The sequence below is a fragment of the Homarus americanus genome, unplaced genomic scaffold (genome assembly GCF_018991925.1).
Source record: "Homarus americanus isolate GMGI-L3 unplaced genomic scaffold, GMGI_Hamer_2.0 scaffold57965, whole genome shotgun sequence".
Classification (NCBI taxonomy): domain Eukaryota; kingdom Metazoa; phylum Arthropoda; class Malacostraca; order Decapoda; family Nephropidae; genus Homarus; species Homarus americanus.
The window spans coordinates 1,277,654-1,294,685 of record NW_024725031.1 but is presented as its reverse complement, the minus strand read 5'-3'; the positions used below and the strand labels follow the sequence as shown (position 1 = coordinate 1,294,685).

Below are 17,032 nucleotides of genomic sequence, written 5' to 3'. Positions count from 1 at the left end.
CACACACACACACACACACACACACACACACACTTACCCGTTTTATTTGTTTTGGTTGTTACCTTTCTTCATACTCACTATGGTCTCGCTTTAACCACCAAACCCTCCCTCTGCCACCCCCACCACTACAAGCTATTACCATTACCACTACTACTATCACCACCACCACCACCACTACCACCACTACCACCAGTATCATCATCATCATCATTATAGTTTTGTTGCTGTTTATTTATTTATTTTAATTTTATTACCTCTCATGCTTTTATCTTCCTTCCTTTCCTGATTCCTTCATATTTTATTTACGTTCACGGCTCCCAGTTGCATGCATGCAAGCAGATCCTGTAGTGTGTTGGGTTGGTCGACGCAGTAGTCACCGTGCAGATGATATTAGGTCACTACACTGGGAGTGAGCAAGGAGATGGAGGAGGAGAAAGAGAGAGAGAGAAAGAGAGAGAGAGAGAGAGAGAGAGAGAGAGAGAGAGAGAGAGAGTAAAATTCAAAAGAAACATGAACTCGAAAAGACGTAAGGAAAATTGGTAATGACAGAATGTACTTAAAGAGAGAAAAAAGTGGAGGAATGGATAGAAGGATGGCGAGAAGAGATAAAGAGAGGTGGTTACATAGAGAGTCGGAGGAGGAATAAGCAGATTACTGGGATAAATATAGACACAACAAAGAGAGAGAGAGAAAGAGAGAGAGAGAGAGTTTGTGTGGTTGTATATGGGAGGGGGAAGAGTCTGTATGGATGGGTATGAGAGAATTGAGTGTAAGAGTGTATGTGTGTGTGTGTGTGTGTGTGTGTGTGTGTGTGTGTGTGTACTTTGATGATGAGAGAGAGGATGAGGAACAGCGTGGCTGCCCCTGGGTAGCACTAGCGCGGGTCTTCGGAAGGCGTGGCAGCAGTAGGCGTCGCCCCCCACGTACGCACCGCCGCTGACACACCACACCGCTTCTCAGCCCTTAGTTCACTTTTCGTGTTATTACTTTTCAGTGAAAAATATTATGAGAGAAGTATAACTAATAATTTTTACCTTTTCTCAAAAGTTTTAAGTAAACAATTTTGATAATTATGTTTAAAAGGTTTTCATGAACAGTCAGTGATTTTGAAAATGTTTGTAGTTAGAATTATTAAAGTAAATTCTGTTTTTCATAAGAAATAATAAATTCTTTGTAACGAAGACCTCGAGAAACACAAAACTTGATACATTAAAGATATATATTGGCTCACTCGCTAACCAATGTCCACAACAACATGTATCAATAATCCTTTTGAAGTGGGGCGACGCAGCGGAGTGTTGAACCAGCAGTTTACCGTGTGGCCTAGACCGTGGGCGTGGCGTGGGCGTCTCGCTCCCCACCCACCGCCGCCACGCTCCCGCTCACTGCCGCCCACTCACCCCTATCACTGACGTGGGTGTGGCCGAGCAGCTGCAGGCCAGCACTGATGGGGCGTGAACTGGACTACCGCTGCCACACCACCCCTGACCACAACATGGAGGACAAGCCGCCCAGCAGGTCGCCCTCGCCGCCACACTCTCTGGCTACGCTCCTCCCCGTCAACCTCAGCATCTCCACCTCCCAGGCCCTGGTGGTGGTCTCCACCCTCTCGCCCTCCACCTCCACACCCATCACCGTCACGCCCGTCCTGCTGACCAGCGAGGCGACCACTCCTCCTGTCATGGCCACCCTGGTCACCTCCGAGGATCGACTAGAGGGCACCAGCAGCGTTGCCGCGTCGCCAGAGCCGGTACGCACTACCCACGCCCGCACCCACTGTCCTGCGGCACAGTGTAGGTGGCGACCAGCCACAGCGCCGCGTGTTACGCCCGCGGCTGCTGGGGTTTCCTCATGCCGCAACCGCACACTGCATGACAGCTGCTGCTGCTGCTGCTGCTACTACTGCCGCATATTAATATGCTCATGTCTGCTCTTGCTCGCACCCCTCTGTATCCTCTTCTCTTTTTCTCTCGGTGTCATTGCATGTTTACGCATGATCTGTGTAGGAGTGTGTATAAGATATTCTCTGTTCCCCACTAATGTCCTCCTCTCTCTCTCTCCACAGCAGTCGCTCCTCCACCCAAGTGTGGCTGAGGCCCTGTCAGCGTCATATACCGCAACCTTCGGTGATGACTCCCTCAGCGGGACAACCGGTGATGAGTTCAAGTTAGGGTCAGCATTCACAGCAACTCCTGCCCCCATCTACGGTGAAGGTGGCAGCGAAACTCCCTTCAGCGAAGTCTTCCAGGCTGAGTACCTACTTGCGGCGCCGCCCCTGGAAGACCTTAAGCCTGTCATCACACACCCACACTCGGGAACACCACCACCAGGCTCCCCAGGTCATGCAGCCTCCACTACCATATCAGCCGCAGCAGCTGCTGCCGCGGCTCTGCCTAGCTTCCAGGAAACTTACTCTCCGCGGTACAGACCGCTGGGCTCTACTGAAGTTTTCACGTTTAAGACTGACGAAGGAAGACCTGTAGAATACCCACAGCCTCCACCAGCCCACCAGGCCTTCGCTCAGGCTTCCCCACAACACCAGCAGCAACAACCACAGCTACAACAACAGGCTCAACTCTCACAACAACAACAACAGCAGCAACAACCATCAGCGCCTTTCGAGCCATACTCTCATGCGTCACAAGTGTACTCTCGGCCAGCGCCTTATCCAAGCCCTTCCGTGCCCGTCAGCCACGCCTATAGTGGTCCATCCAAGGCATTCAGCAGCGAGTTCTACCCCGCTGCTCCCACCTATGATGCTCTCCAGCCCCTTCACCCTGAGCATTACCTTCGACCATCTACATCCCACCATTACACTGAAATGGGCGCAGCCTCCACCTCCGGCACACCACCCATGTCTTTCCTTGCCCGCAAAGGACCCGGTGAACACATTGACCCGGGCATGATGCGGCTTCACGCTCCCCCTATGGCTGCCTGCCGCCCGGGGTCGGAGCAGAAGCCACAGTCGCCAGCACAATTGTGTGCGGTTTGCGGCGACACTGCTGCTTGCCAACACTATGGTGTTCGTACCTGTGAAGGCTGCAAAGGATTTTTTAAGCGTACCGTCCAGAAAAATGCCAAGTATGTGTGTCTTGCTGACAAGAATTGTCCTGTTGACAAGCGACGTCGCAATCGTTGCCAGTTCTGTCGATTTCAGAAGTGTCTGGTCGTGGGTATGGTGAAGGAAGTTGTCAGGACTGACAGTTTGAAAGGTCGACGGGGCCGCCTGCCAAGTAAGCCCAAGAGCCCACAGGAGTCGCCCCCATCACCGCCTGTGTCGCTAATCACGGCCTTGGTGAGAGCTCATGTCGACACTACCCCTGATGTTTCCAACCTCGACTACTCGCAGTACAGGGAACCTTCCAATGGCGCTGAATCTCCCTCCACGGAGGCGGAGAGAATTCAGCAGTTCTACTCTTTACTAACATCCAGCATTGAGGTCATCCGACACTTCGCGGAGAAGATTCCAGGTTATCATGATCTGGCACGAGAGGACCAAGACCTTCTATTCCAATCAGCATCTCTCGAACTCTTTGTGTTAAGAGTTGCATACAGACTTGTGTAAGTAGTTGTCTTTTATATATCCCAGCATTTATCTATATATTGCTTATGAATATTTAACAATACAGTATCATGAAGTGTGATGAGAGAGAAAGGTCTATACACTGTTACACATGTTTGTCTTTCGACATCAAATCACATTATTAGGAATGATGATGCTAACATCAACTCTCCTTCCTGCAGGAACAATCCAGATGACACTAAGTTCGTGTTCGACAGCGGTCGAGTGCTTCATCGGTCCCAGTGCGACCGATCTTTTGGGGAGTGGCTACAAGGGATTCTCGACTTTTCTGCCTCACTAAAAGCAATGGATCTGGATATATCTGCATTTGCTTGTCTCTCAGCGCTGACAATCATTACAGGTAATTAATGTTGCAGCTTGTAATAACGTGTTTATGTACAAAATGAATGAAACGCCTTTCAATATTTATTGTACACAGCCGCCTCCCCACCTCTTCCATTCCGTCTCCAGGTGCCACAGGATCGCTGAGTGATGTACAATGAAAGACAAAAGTCGTGTCATGAAATTTGGTGAAAACATATGCCCAAGGGCTAAACTTTTGGTGCGCTCTGCCTTGTGGTAGGGGCTCTCATAATGTTTCACGAGTTATATTTAATCTTCGGACAAAACCGCGACACGACTTTTGTCTTTGATTGTACATTGAACGTATCATTACTTCTTTCTCTTTTTCTTGCTGTGCCTATACTTTCCCATACACCCTTTTATACCACCCTACTTTTTGGGTTACTAATGCTCGACCTTTTCCCACAGAGCGACATGGACTCAAGGACACCAAGAAGGTGGAACAGCTACAAATGAAAATCATCAGCTCTCTGAGAGACCACGTCACCTACAATGCGGAGGCGCAGAAGAAGCCTCACTACTTCTCTCGCATCCTCGGCAAGCTGCCCGAGCTGCGGTCCCTCTCCGTACAGGGACTCCAGCGGATCTTCTACCTCAAATTGGAGGATCTGGTCCCTGCCCCTCAGCTCATAGAGAACATGTTCGTCTCCAGCCTTCCCTTCTGAATTAATAAGAATCCTCTGAGTCTTCACCTTACTGCCATGGGCTCACCAAGCTTCCTACCCGTCGCTGCACCCCCGTGGTTGACCTCCAGATGAAGCTGTGGGGCCTCGGCTGACCTGGAGCCGTGGCCCTGATACAGGAGCAGGTGGTGGCTCGTCAGTTTTGTCTCTGACCCCAGACCCCAAGACCTCGTCTCCCCCCGCCAGGAGCAGCCACCACTGCCCACACGCACACGCCCTCTATACCAAATCCACCCCAGCATTTTGGGTGTTCCTCAGCAAGAGACCTCAACCAGGAAAAGACGACTTCCTCCCTCAAGCTCTGTCTCTCCCTCGACGGGTGATCCTCGACGGGTGATCCTCGACGGGTGATCCTCGTTGAACCTGCATAAAAGTGCATTGTGTTTGTAGCTCGCACATAATGATGAAGGGGCAGCGCATGCACACACACACAGTTCGTTTACAGACTTTTATTAAAATATAAAAACAATATTATTTTTAATAATCGGTAAAATAAGATGGTTGGATGGTAGACAAGAGGCGCCAGGCGAGTACGAGAGAGCACTCGGTGGTGCGTGTGTGAGACTTGTCACTTTGGCGGAACGCCTTGACAAACTAGTCATTCTGTGATTTAATGGAAAATAATAAAAAAAAAGATTTTGAAGGATGAGTAATGAGAATATTGTTTATACTTTGAGCTCAGTAAAGCTTGATTACGTATTTTTGTAATTACTTTTAAGTCAAACTAGGATAGTCTGAAATATAATATTTTCGGCCTTACCTTGTGCATAGGTGACTGTACAAAACCTTGTAGATAAATACTGATTTACGCTCCTTGAGTCGCAACAAGGCGTATTATACAGGTACCTGTAGGTACGCGTCATGACAAGGCCCAGTCCCAGCAACCGTGAGCAGTAGTACCAACACACAACAAAGAATCGGTAATGAACGAGTTCCTTGGCTGCTGGTGACGTTGTGGCTTACGTGCCAGCAAGCCTCCTGAACCTTGTGCTCCTGTGGGCTCTCTTGCCTCCGTAATACTACTTAGTCAAGTGGTCTCTGTTGCAAGTTTGTAAGGAATATAATATATATGATTAGGGTGTCATGGATTGATATTTTTTATACTGGAAATCCCGCGTACAACTCATTAGCTCTAACCTTCATGGTGCTGCCACTATAGCATTCCATCAGGAAACTAGACGATAGTTTTAGATCGCATTTCTTTACTAACCGGTGTGCACGGTTACTTGGACTGCCCTTTTTACCGGCAACATGAGAGGTGATAGCCGCTCTTCGTCAGTAAGAGGACCTTGAGGCCTCATTCACTAGGACGTGATTCCTCCTCTTTAGGGGCGATGGTTGCCAAGTTTTGTTTTCTAAGCTGCTCTGTGTCGTTGACTGTCTTGCCCCGGTGATAATACTCTAGAGTAACCGACCTACTAACGCTTTTTTGGTCTAGCTGGGAGTTACATAGAAGGGTTTCAAGTCCCCCAACGTGCTGCTAGAACTAATTTTTCCTGTGGAAGTTCTGAGTACCTGTAGCCTGAGCGCGGCGCCCGTCTGTAACCCTGCTAAAGAGAGTCTATTGTCGTTACGGCTGCAAGCCTATATGGTGTCCCAGTTTTAACGTTGTCTGGTCACTGTTTTGCCTTTTATGTTTTAGTCAGTATTATGTGTCATTTCGTGTCATATATTCAGTGTTTACAATTTCTTCAACGTAACGTCCACTGAATCCAATCCATGTGCGGGGAAGTGGGTCCTGGTCCAGTAGACACCAACGTCACCGCTCCTGACTGCCCAGCTCTTGGTGAGGGCGTTGAGGAGATGGACCGGGGTCTCTCTCCCCATGCGTTTTGATCTTACGTTTACTCCCATCACTATAGTTTCCATAAAGCAACAGTACGAGATAAGCCATATGTATGATTCCACAACGCCTCTACCCCAGCCACACGACATATGCTGGTGGAAACGATACCTATCTGCATGTCCAAAGAAAGTGTAATGAATCCCCAAGTAACAACGGAATTCCAAAGATATTGGTGTCCAATAAGGTCTCTTGTTGTGTAATTGTTTTTGAATGACAATCCAAGAGTTATTGTTCAGTTTATACCTTATTTACGTCTGTGGTAGCATTTTAATGTTTCATCACAAACTGTTCACACACACACACACACATACCTGCACACACGAGCAGGTGGCCTGCAGTGAGTGCAAGAAGTGCGGCCAAAGTCGTGCTTCTTGCATACTTGTGTTTGCTGATGGTTTGGTCATGTCTCGGCCAGAAGGAATGACAAGGTCTGCAATCCATGACAATTTTAATAGTAGTGAGGTCTTGGAAGGGTATTTAGGTCATCTGATAATGTGTGTATAGTATATATTTTTGCCTTGAGCTTCTTCGTAGCAATAACCTGGAAGAGAGAAGGCTGTAGTCTCGCCCCTCCAAAGTGCTTTGGCCAGAAGTGGGCGAAAACAAGTTCTCTGTGTCAATAGTGTCGTGGAAGTTGATATAAATCGTATTTATCAGTGTTGATGACAGAAAACATTTGTAAATGTGAAAAAATTGGTGCTTTATCCGATATCCTATATAGAAACAACCTAACATTAAGACAGCCTGCTGGCCAAGCAACCAAACAAAGGCGGGACGTTGTCATGCCATTCTCTCTTCCCCGTGAATTGCGGTTGCCGTGATGTCACTGAAACGATCTTGTGCAAGTATCCATATTTTCTACTGCCGTCTCTACCTGGCCTCACCTTTATGTGACGTCCGCTTATAGAGTTATCTTTGTTCTATATATATATATATATATATATATATATATATATATATATATATATATATATATATATATAAATATTATATAGCAAATATATATATATACACGCACCGATCGTTGCAGTGACTATGGCGTTCGCACAGCCCAGCCACCTTATGCCGAAAGACAATATAATTAGTCTTTTAAGTATAAAATCACCCTTTCGTAGGTGGATCCAAGATCATCCGACATTGGTGGGTGAAGTTCCTGTTGTAAATGAATCCAACATTGTGGATATCAGTGCTCGGCGACTCGAGGCTGGTCTGTGCCCGTACCGACAATGTTACCAGTCATGCAGAACCTATTCTAGCCTTACATGTGGGTTACCATCTGTTTTTAAGAATAATAGTATAATATATAGAGTAATCCTAGTTGGAGATGCTTCAAACATACATGGTCCTGTCGCGTTGAGCATAATCATTGTCTTCAGATCATATGTATGTGAGTAAAGTAATTTATTTTTCTGTCCAACCTCGATATTGATTGTATATAATAGTTCCAGCGACACGGAAGTGGTTAAGCTGTCTAAGAGAATTTTTTAAGAATTTATTTTCACCGCAATTTTTTGTGCTACGTTCGCTGTGTGGGTGGCAGCGTCTGTTTGTCTGTCTACATTTGTTTCTAGTTGGGTGTGAAGATAAAAAAAAAACGAATTTTTATTGAGGCTGAGTATCCTTAGAGCTAAGGAAGGATTTTCAGCCTAAGTGCCCGACTATGTATACTACTATTTTCGCGTCTGAACGGTCCAAGTGTCTTAATGACGTCATATCATCTGAGAATTCAAAAGGGCAAAACCTGGTTTGTTTTTTTGGTGTGTTGAGTCATAACTGATCATCATATTGAGTGTATAAGTGTTCATATGATTGTTAACGCCTACATGTTGAATAAAATTCCTCTTGTTGTCATAAAATGCGTTATGTTATTCATCTTACAGTGAAGAAAGTGTTTTTGGATACAATGCCTATAGCCTGTAGGGGCTCCTTTCCCAACAAGGTTCACTCACGCTAGTGTATTAAAAAAATAACTTATTTTTTCATGGATTTGGATAAATTTAAAAAAGAAAAATGTCACTGATCTCACAATCATTGGACCAACAAAACAATTTATAGTGCACCTTAGGATAAAAACAAAGAGTCATAGAGAGAAATACGTGTACTTGTAGAGAGGTCAGTCAGACCTCAATTGTTTTGCATTATTATGTACAATGACTATTTCCCCCAACCCATTCCTACCTAATGCTTCCTCTTCCTTACTTCTTCTACCTCACACACACACACACACACACACACACATACATATATATATATATATATATATATATATATATATATATATATATATATATATATATATATATATATATATATATATATATATATATATATATATATATATATATAACCAGTTTCCTCCTCCTCTATTACCCCAAAATTCCCTTCCTCCTCTTCCTTCCATTCACCCTCGCCCCTTTCGGATTGTCCACACTTGTGATATCAGAGTCATTTTGTAGATGTACCCGGCCCGTCAGGGGGGTCTTTTGAACAGTCCTTTCCGGAGGTCCCATCAAGACCCAGTGCAGGTCTTACACGGGCCCCTCAAGAGGTCCTATAATCGCCTGTCTCATCTGCTGTTCCCACTTTTCCTATTTTTGAGATAATATAAATGAAAGAACTAATTTCTGTTGTTTCATTCCTGTCCTTCATCACGGCAGAAGTGTCAGTTGATGATGTCAGTCAGAAAAATCATAATAGTCTTTATTAAAAAATGTTAAAGACGATGTTTATGATAACGTACAATAAAAACTGATAATACAATGGTGGTTATAAAAGAAACAGTGTTCATTAAGAACAATCACCATAAAAGTATATATTAATTCGATTTGACATTTACTGGAGAGAGAACTTATGAATAAGTCAAAAAGAGTAACCTGTTACATGCAGCCTTAACACCACTTACACACACACACACACATCTATGAATCTAGTGGAGCCAAAGACATGAAGTTTATTTTACATATCTGACTATAAATCTCGGCGGGGGGGGGGGGGTAACCCTATATTTCTTCATTGTCATTTATACAAAGAGGCTTCATTGACTTTTTTACCTGGAGGAATGAAAATACTATGACATATCACTTACATTTCGTGGGGTACACTCTCATACACACAGTATATGCCTTTGCCAAGTTACGGAATATATAACCAATAAGCCACCAAGTTCTAAAATCTGTGACCATTCACACAGTGCCTCCAGCACTTGTGTCAGGGCATAAATCCGTGCTGACAGTCCTTCAAAAACTCTCGCATTTTACATACTATGAAGGTAAACTTCCCAGGTATGTAATTATTCGTATAGTAACGCTCACCCATTTTGAGAAATGGGACCTACTTTAATCTTTCTGAAGACATGTAACATAACACTTTTCCCACACACGGAAGAGGCTCCCTGCTAGGCCTGATGCCTGTCAGGTTGGTGTAGTCACACGAGTCGAGGCTTTTCATCCCACCTCTTTAACCAGAACTAACACGGAAACCCACTCAGTCTGCCTAGAGATCGAACACGGACCAATAGACTAATATTACGCTGATCGCTTACCATATAATTGTATACAGGTATAATATGACTAGAAGTTTTCACACTACAGTAATTTTGCTTCACCTTGTGTTTTGGAAGGGTTTTTGGTGATACACGTTGTGTTAATACTTGTACAGTAATGAGTTTCCCATTTTATTCAGTCATTAACTATATGAAGCTCTTCTATATGTCAGTACTTTATACTTTTACTTTTTACTTTATCCTCTTCACCACTGATCGGCTCGTTAGCCGTTTGGGCGATCTGTCACGTCTCTGTTATGCACTGTTGGCAAGTACTGGGCATGCACTGGCTCCTGAATGTATCTGAACCTACCCCAGTGCTTGTCAAGTCTGGTCTTGAAAGAGCTCACAACACTCTCTGGCAGATTGTTCCAAGAGTTTACAGCTCTCACTCCGAAAATGTTACCCCTCACGGTTTTCTGGGCTTGCGGCTTTTTCAACCTTGAGCTGTAACCCCTTGCGGGGCGAGCATCCGCCAGCTCCAGGTGAGGGCACTTGACTGAGTAGTGCCCCTTGAGATGCCAATACAACCTCAATTCGGTCTCCCCTTGCCCGTGTGTAGTATAAGCTAGGCGAGTTCAGGCGCTCCAATCTCTCAGGGTAGCTGAGGTGCCGTTGTGCAGATACCAGCCTGGTGGCCCTCCTTTGGACATGTTCAATCAACTGACAGTCCCTAGCATATTTCAGGGACCAGACGGGATGACAGTACTCCAGATGGGGAAGCACTTCACTCCTGAAGATCGCTACGAGGGGCGGACCGTCTAGATATCTGAACGACCTTCTAATAAAACCTAATAGTTTAGTTGCTTGATTTACCTCCTTCTCGCAATGGCCCGAGAACTTCAGCTCATTGTCAACATACACACATAGGTCCTTTTCACATTCAGCCTCAATTAATGTAGTTTCTTCGACCCGTTGGGACATATGATACGCCTTCTTACCGTTGGTGCATCCTCTTACACTTCGTGACATTGAATCTTAACAGCCATTTCTTCAACCATTCTTGGAGCTCACAGAGATCCTTCTGCAGCTCTTCACAGTCTGCTTGGTTCTTAATTCCCGAAATAACTTAGCGTCATCCTCAAACATTTGTATGGAGGAATGTACAGCGTCAGGCATGTCATTTATGAAGCAAACAAACAACAGCGGGCCCGCTTGTGACGGGTACACATGATGATTTCATGCCATTAATCACGCTAGGACATTTCCCCGAATCCCGTACCCTTCCACTTTAATTTTCAGTCTTTCATGGGGTACACTGTCAAAGCCTTGGCAAAATCTAGGTATATATTGTCGATATTACCACCCTGTTACAGAGTATGGGTCTAAATATCCAGTACCTTGAGTATTTGTGCTAAGCAGGAGCGCCCCGGCATAAAACCGTGTTGGCAATCCTTTACAGTGTTGTTTCATGGCATCTCTTATACTGCTCTCAAGTACTTTATATACTGTGCTGGTTAGGATCTCCGGTCTATAGTTGTTCGTGGAGTGATGATCTCCCTTCTTGAAGATAGGTGTCACATAAGCCATTTTCCAATCACTGGGGACCTTTTGTTCATCCAGGCATCTTCAGGGGCTCAGAAAGCTCGTTGCACAACTCTCTTAGACTCTAGGATGCACCATGTCAGGTCCAGGACTCTTATGGACCTTTAGCCTGGACAGTTTATTTCTAATACCCTCTTCTGTGAACACAATGTGGGTCAGTGCTGTGTCGAACCGTCTGTCCTCAAACGCAGGAAGGTTAATCGCATCCTCTCTTGTGAACACAGAGGAAAAGAAGCTGTTCAATGCCTCAGCTTTGTCCTGGTCAGAATTTGCGTAACTACCATCTTCAAGCCTCAGGCCCGATACTCCTACTCGCCTTTTTAGTTTAGACTTTGCATAGCGATAAAACGCCTTTGGGTTTGATCTGACCTCGCTTACAACCAGCTTCTGGAACTCCTTTTCAGTCCTTCTACACTCTGACTTAGCTTGGTTCCTGGCTCTTGCATACATCCTCCTGTCATGCTCATCGTTTGACTTAACCTACTCCTTGAATTTCTGGGTTTTCTTCTTAGCTTTGTCGACCACCGCAGTTCATATGTAGGGGTCCCGTTGTATTCCTAGAGGCACTGGGTTTGGTCTTGGGTATATATTTATCGATCAAATGGTTAATTTTACTCGCTATTATATTCAGCAGCGTGTCTGCGTTCTTATGCCTTTGTGAGTCAGGCCAGTGGATACCCCTCATCTCCTCCCTCATCCCGTCGTAATTTCCCTTGTAATATTTTCACCTTGGCCTGGTTTTGTCGTGAACTAAGTAACAGTAACGGAGACGTGACCAACCGCCCAAGTGGCTAACAGGCTGATCAGTGGCGAAGCGGATAAAATAAAGTAGGGAAAAAATCGTGAATTTCGTCTTACGAAGTTGGAATTTCACCGAAACTCAATTAATAAAGTCACCCTTCCAATCTTGGATATTAGGTTTTCTTTAATTTCTAACGCATGAGAGAAAAGGATAAAATGCTAAGCTGCTGACTAAATCCTTCTGAAATACTGTACAGTACATGTTTTCCATTATAGACATACATTGAAAAGTTGCCAGTTAAAAATTATAGATTTAGTCCATTGGCCTATGTGTGGGGGACTCGGTGAGACCATTTATGCGAAATACCAATCCGGTGCTATACTGCGCAGGCGCGGCAAGTGACAGACCCACAAGTTACAACTCCTCATCCGATCTGGGCATTTATAAACAAACGCCAGGGGACCCAATTCATTGCTCAAAATATCGACTTACAGGTGGCGGTAGGTGATTTTAGCTGTTGCTGGTTGATTATAAGTATATGTAGAGTAAAATATTAAGGATATTGCTAGCTGGCACTTACATTTTACCCCGTTTTATTGATACTGTTGGGAAGGGGATAGATATTTCACAAGGGTAGAAATTTCATTGGAAAAGAAACAGCCAGTTTGCGTGCTTTTAAAGTTATTACGGTTGCTGGCCAAAATGAAAAATGGCGAAGAATTACAACAGTGTTGGGTAAATATTCGCAGAGTTGTAAAATGTACTGGACTTGTTATTAAGGGTGAATTTTCGATCTTGCACCGGTATTTCTCTCGCTGTTATTAATATATTTTATGTAATGTTTATACAATTCTAAGACCCTTTTCTTCTGTGATATATCCGCTGGAAATTAAGGATAACCGATATATTAATTTTTCTTGAAGGTAAATCAGGCAAATAAATTATTGGGTCTTATAAAAAGGTCGTTCAGATATCTAGACTGTCCGTCCCTCGTAACGATCTTCAAGAGTGAAGTGCTTCCCCATCTGGAGTACTGTCACCCCGTCTGGTCCCCGAGATATGCTATGGACTGTCAGTTGGTTGAAAATGTTCAAAGGAGGGCCACCAGACTGGTGCCTGCACTTTGGCACCTCAGCTACCCTGAGAGATTGGGGCGCCTGAACTTGCCTAGCTTATACTACAGACGGGCAAGGGGTGACCTAATTGAGGTGTATTAGCATCTCAAGGGGCACTACTCAGTCGAGTGTCCTTACTTGGAGCTGGCAGACGCTCGCCCCACAAGGGGTCACAGCTCAAGATTGAAGAAGCCGCAAGTCCAGAAAACTGTGAGGGAAAACTTTTTCGGAATGAGTGTTTGTGAACTCTTGGAACAATCTACCAGAAAGTGTTGTGACGGCACCGAGTGTGAGCTCTTTCAAGACAAGACTTGACCAACAATGGAGCAGGTTCAGGTACATTCAGGAGCCGGTGCATGCCCAGTACTTGTCAACAGTGCGTAACAGAGACGTGACCGATCTCCCAAGCGGCTAAAGAGCCGATCAGTGGTGAAGAGGATAAAAGTAAAAGTAAAAATTTGATTTGGTCAGTCAATTGTCGCCATTTGTTGTTTACCTCTCACAGAGAATGTCTGACCACCCATCACGCAGTGCTCCATACCTGTGTTGGCTTCTTAAGCGTCTACAGCACATGTGCAGGGGGGGAGGGGGGGTTGGTGTGAGAATTTCTTATTGGCTATAGCGATAGGAGACTTATAATTGGGCAAGAGTTTTTTGTCTTGGCCAATGAACAATGCGTGGGTGAGTCGGGAGATTTGATTTTTCAGTACCAGGTTAACTAGATATGGCTGAACAGGTGGAAAGAGCTGTGCCGACATTGTGATAGAGATTATTTTACGTAAATTGCAGAGTTTCATCAGAAAACTAGTGTTAGGTTAAGTCAGGTTAGGTTTGGTTTTGTTGTTTTTTTATTTATATGATTTACTCGAAAAAAATTCGCTAAGATTGATGGGTAAGGTAAGGGGGGGGGGGATCTCAAAAACTATTGATTTCCGGCTGAAATGAATATCAAATTCGTTTGAAACTCGTCAAATAACATCGGAAAAACATTTTTAATGTCCAAACAAAGACCGGTGCATTAGTGAAAAGTGACCTTAGTAAGTAAAAGTATTGTTACATTGGTCAAAAAGTTATTCAAGTGGAAGTAAAAGTATCCAAATGTCAATGTACTCCAGTAGAATTAAAAATTTAGGTAAATTTTTACTTTAGGACATGAGTCCCTAGGGGTTAACCAATATGTTTTTTCCAGTGCATGTTTAGTTTCTTTAACCTATCTTGATATGGAAGGTTTCTAAGTCCCGGAATCATTTTCGTCATTCTTCGCTGCACCGCCTCCAGTAAATTGATATCCATTCTATAATAAAGGTACCAGAACTGAACAGCATAATCGAGATGCGGCCTGACTAGCGCAAGATAAAGTTGCAATAAGACCTCTGCACTCTTATTACTTACACTTTTAGATATAAAACCTAATACTCTGTTTGCCTTATTTCGAACATTAACGCACTGTTTTCTAGGCCGTAGGTCCGGGATTACAAGTACCCCTAAATCTCTTTCACAAGTCGACTTCTCTAGGTTAATGTTGTTAAGGCTATATACATTGACAGTATTTGTTCTTCCAATATTAAGTACGCTGCACTTGCTGGTGTTGAATTTCATTTGCCATTTTCTGACCACTCCTGCAGTTTATTTAAATCCTCCTGTAGTGCATTTGCATCCTGCCCTGAATTAATCTGCCGCCCTATTTTGGTGTCATCCGCAAACTTGCTTATGTCACTGCTGATCCCGGTATCTAGATCATTTATGTAGATTATGAACAAGAGTGGAACCAGTACTGACCCCTGGGGAACCCCACTAGTTACACAGCCCCACTCAGATTTAACACCATCTACGCTGACCATCTGCGTTCTATCGGTGAGCCATGATTTTATCCAATTTAAAACTTTCCCCTCGATACCATGAGCCTTAACTTCTCTCAGAAGCCTCTGATGCGGTACTCTGTCAAATGCTTTGCTAAAGTCTAAGTAAATAACATCGTAATTTTCGTCATTATCTACTACCTCGAAGACTTTCCTAAAAAACGTCAGCAGATTTGTTAAACAAGATTTTCCCTTTGTAAACCGATGTTGAGAGTCGTAGATTAATTTGCTTTTCTCTAAATACGATCGGATGCTATTTGCTATAATTGATTCAAGAAATTTCCCCACTACTGACGTCAAACTGATCTGCCGGTAATTTGACGCTGATGCTCTGTCACCCTTTTGGAATATGGGTACTACATTCGCCTGTTTCCACAAGTCTGGCACAACTACCGTGTCTAATGATTTTGTAAATAAATTTACGAGGGGTCTGCTAATCTGTTACTTAAACTCTTTCAACACTCTAGGGAAAATTTCATTCGGTCCTGGGGATTTTGTCTTCTTTAATTTATTTATCTTCTTAAGAACATCCCATTTTCTGATAGTGATATTCTTTAATTTCTCTTCTTCATTTCCCCTAAATATCAGTTCCACCTCTGGAATTTCCTCGTATATTTCTTCTGTGAAAACTGATAAAAAATAGCTGTTTAATGCTTTGCTTATTTCCTCACTGTCATTAATCACTTCCCCCCCTCCCTGACTTTAAGGGCCCAACTTTGTCCTTGACCTTTGTCTTATATACCTGGAAAAATCCCTTGGGATTCGCCTTGGATTCTCTTCATAGGGGGAGAAGCAGAGGGAGGAGGAGGAACACGGGAGGAAGAGGAGAACAGGGGGAGAAGCACAGGGAGGAGGAGGAACACGGAGTAGGAGGAGGAGCACGGGAGGAGGAGGAACACATGGAAAGGAGGAGCAGGAGCACAGGGGGAGAAGCACAGGGAGGAGGAGCACAAGGGGAGAAGCACAGGGAGGAGGAGGAACACATGGAAAGGAGGAGCTGGAGCACAGGGGGAGAAGCACAGGGAGGAGGAGGAACACGGAGTAGGAGGAGGAGCACGGGAGGAGGAGGAACACATGGAAAGGAGGAGCAGGAGCACAGGGGGAGAAGCACAGGGAGGAGGAGCACAAGGGGAGAAGCACAGGGAGGAGGAGGAACACATGGAAAGGAGGAGCTGGAGCACAGGGGGAGAAGCACAGGGAGGAGGAGGAACACGGGAGGAGGAGGAGGAGCACAGGGAGGAGGAGGAGGAATGTACATGTTCGGGTATTCAGTTCTAACTACAGGGGCGATCACAAATACCTGTAGAGTATCGTAGGTTCTATTTGACGGAAGTATACAAGGGTGTGCTTACAAGCGCCGGTAGTCCCTACACTCTTTATGGGTCAACTGACCTCTCCCTGACCTCTCAGGCGACATGTGGCAAGTGGTACATTAGCAGCTTCCAGATGTCGCCAGGCACATTATCTAAGCGTGTGGTGACATGAAACAGGGGCATTGCCACACGCTACTGACTAGATAGGTAATTTATATAAATGGGTACATACATAGTATACATACAACATACATAATATTCATACAAGGAACACGGGAGGAGGAGGAGCACGGGGTCGGAGGGGGAGCACGGGGTAGGAGGAGGAGGAGGAGGAGGTAGAGCACGGGAGGAGGTGGAGCACATGGAAAGGAGGAGGAGGAGCAGCACAGGGGGAGGAGGAGTACAGAGCACAGGACGAAGAGGAGGAGGAAGAAAACGGTGGGAAGAGGATTCTTCATCCCCC

At 44.8% G+C, this 17,032-nt stretch overlaps 1 protein-coding gene across 5 annotated transcripts in view; it reads left to right on the top strand.

Moving 5' to 3' along the window:
- LOC121864628 (probable nuclear hormone receptor HR38) overlaps nucleotides 1–9,075 on the top strand; it is a 43,788-nt gene extending 34,713 nt beyond the window's left edge. For 3 of the 5 annotated variants that reach the window (XM_042363720.1, XM_042363723.1, XM_042363724.1), the window contains exons 3-5: nucleotides 2,066–3,561; nucleotides 3,745–3,923; nucleotides 4,334–9,075. In XM_042363720.1, the coding sequence (XP_042219654.1) occupies nucleotides 2,066–3,561; nucleotides 3,745–3,923; nucleotides 4,334–4,590 (1,932 nt within the window). In that variant the 3' untranslated portion in view covers nucleotides 4,591–9,075. Of the gene's footprint in view, nucleotides 1–1,278; nucleotides 1,751–2,065; nucleotides 3,562–3,744; nucleotides 3,924–4,333 lie in introns of all 5 variants that reach the window. The other 2 variants (XM_042363721.1, XM_042363722.1) reach the window with 1 other exon arrangement.
- Nucleotides 9,076–17,032: the final 7,957 nt, after the last annotated feature.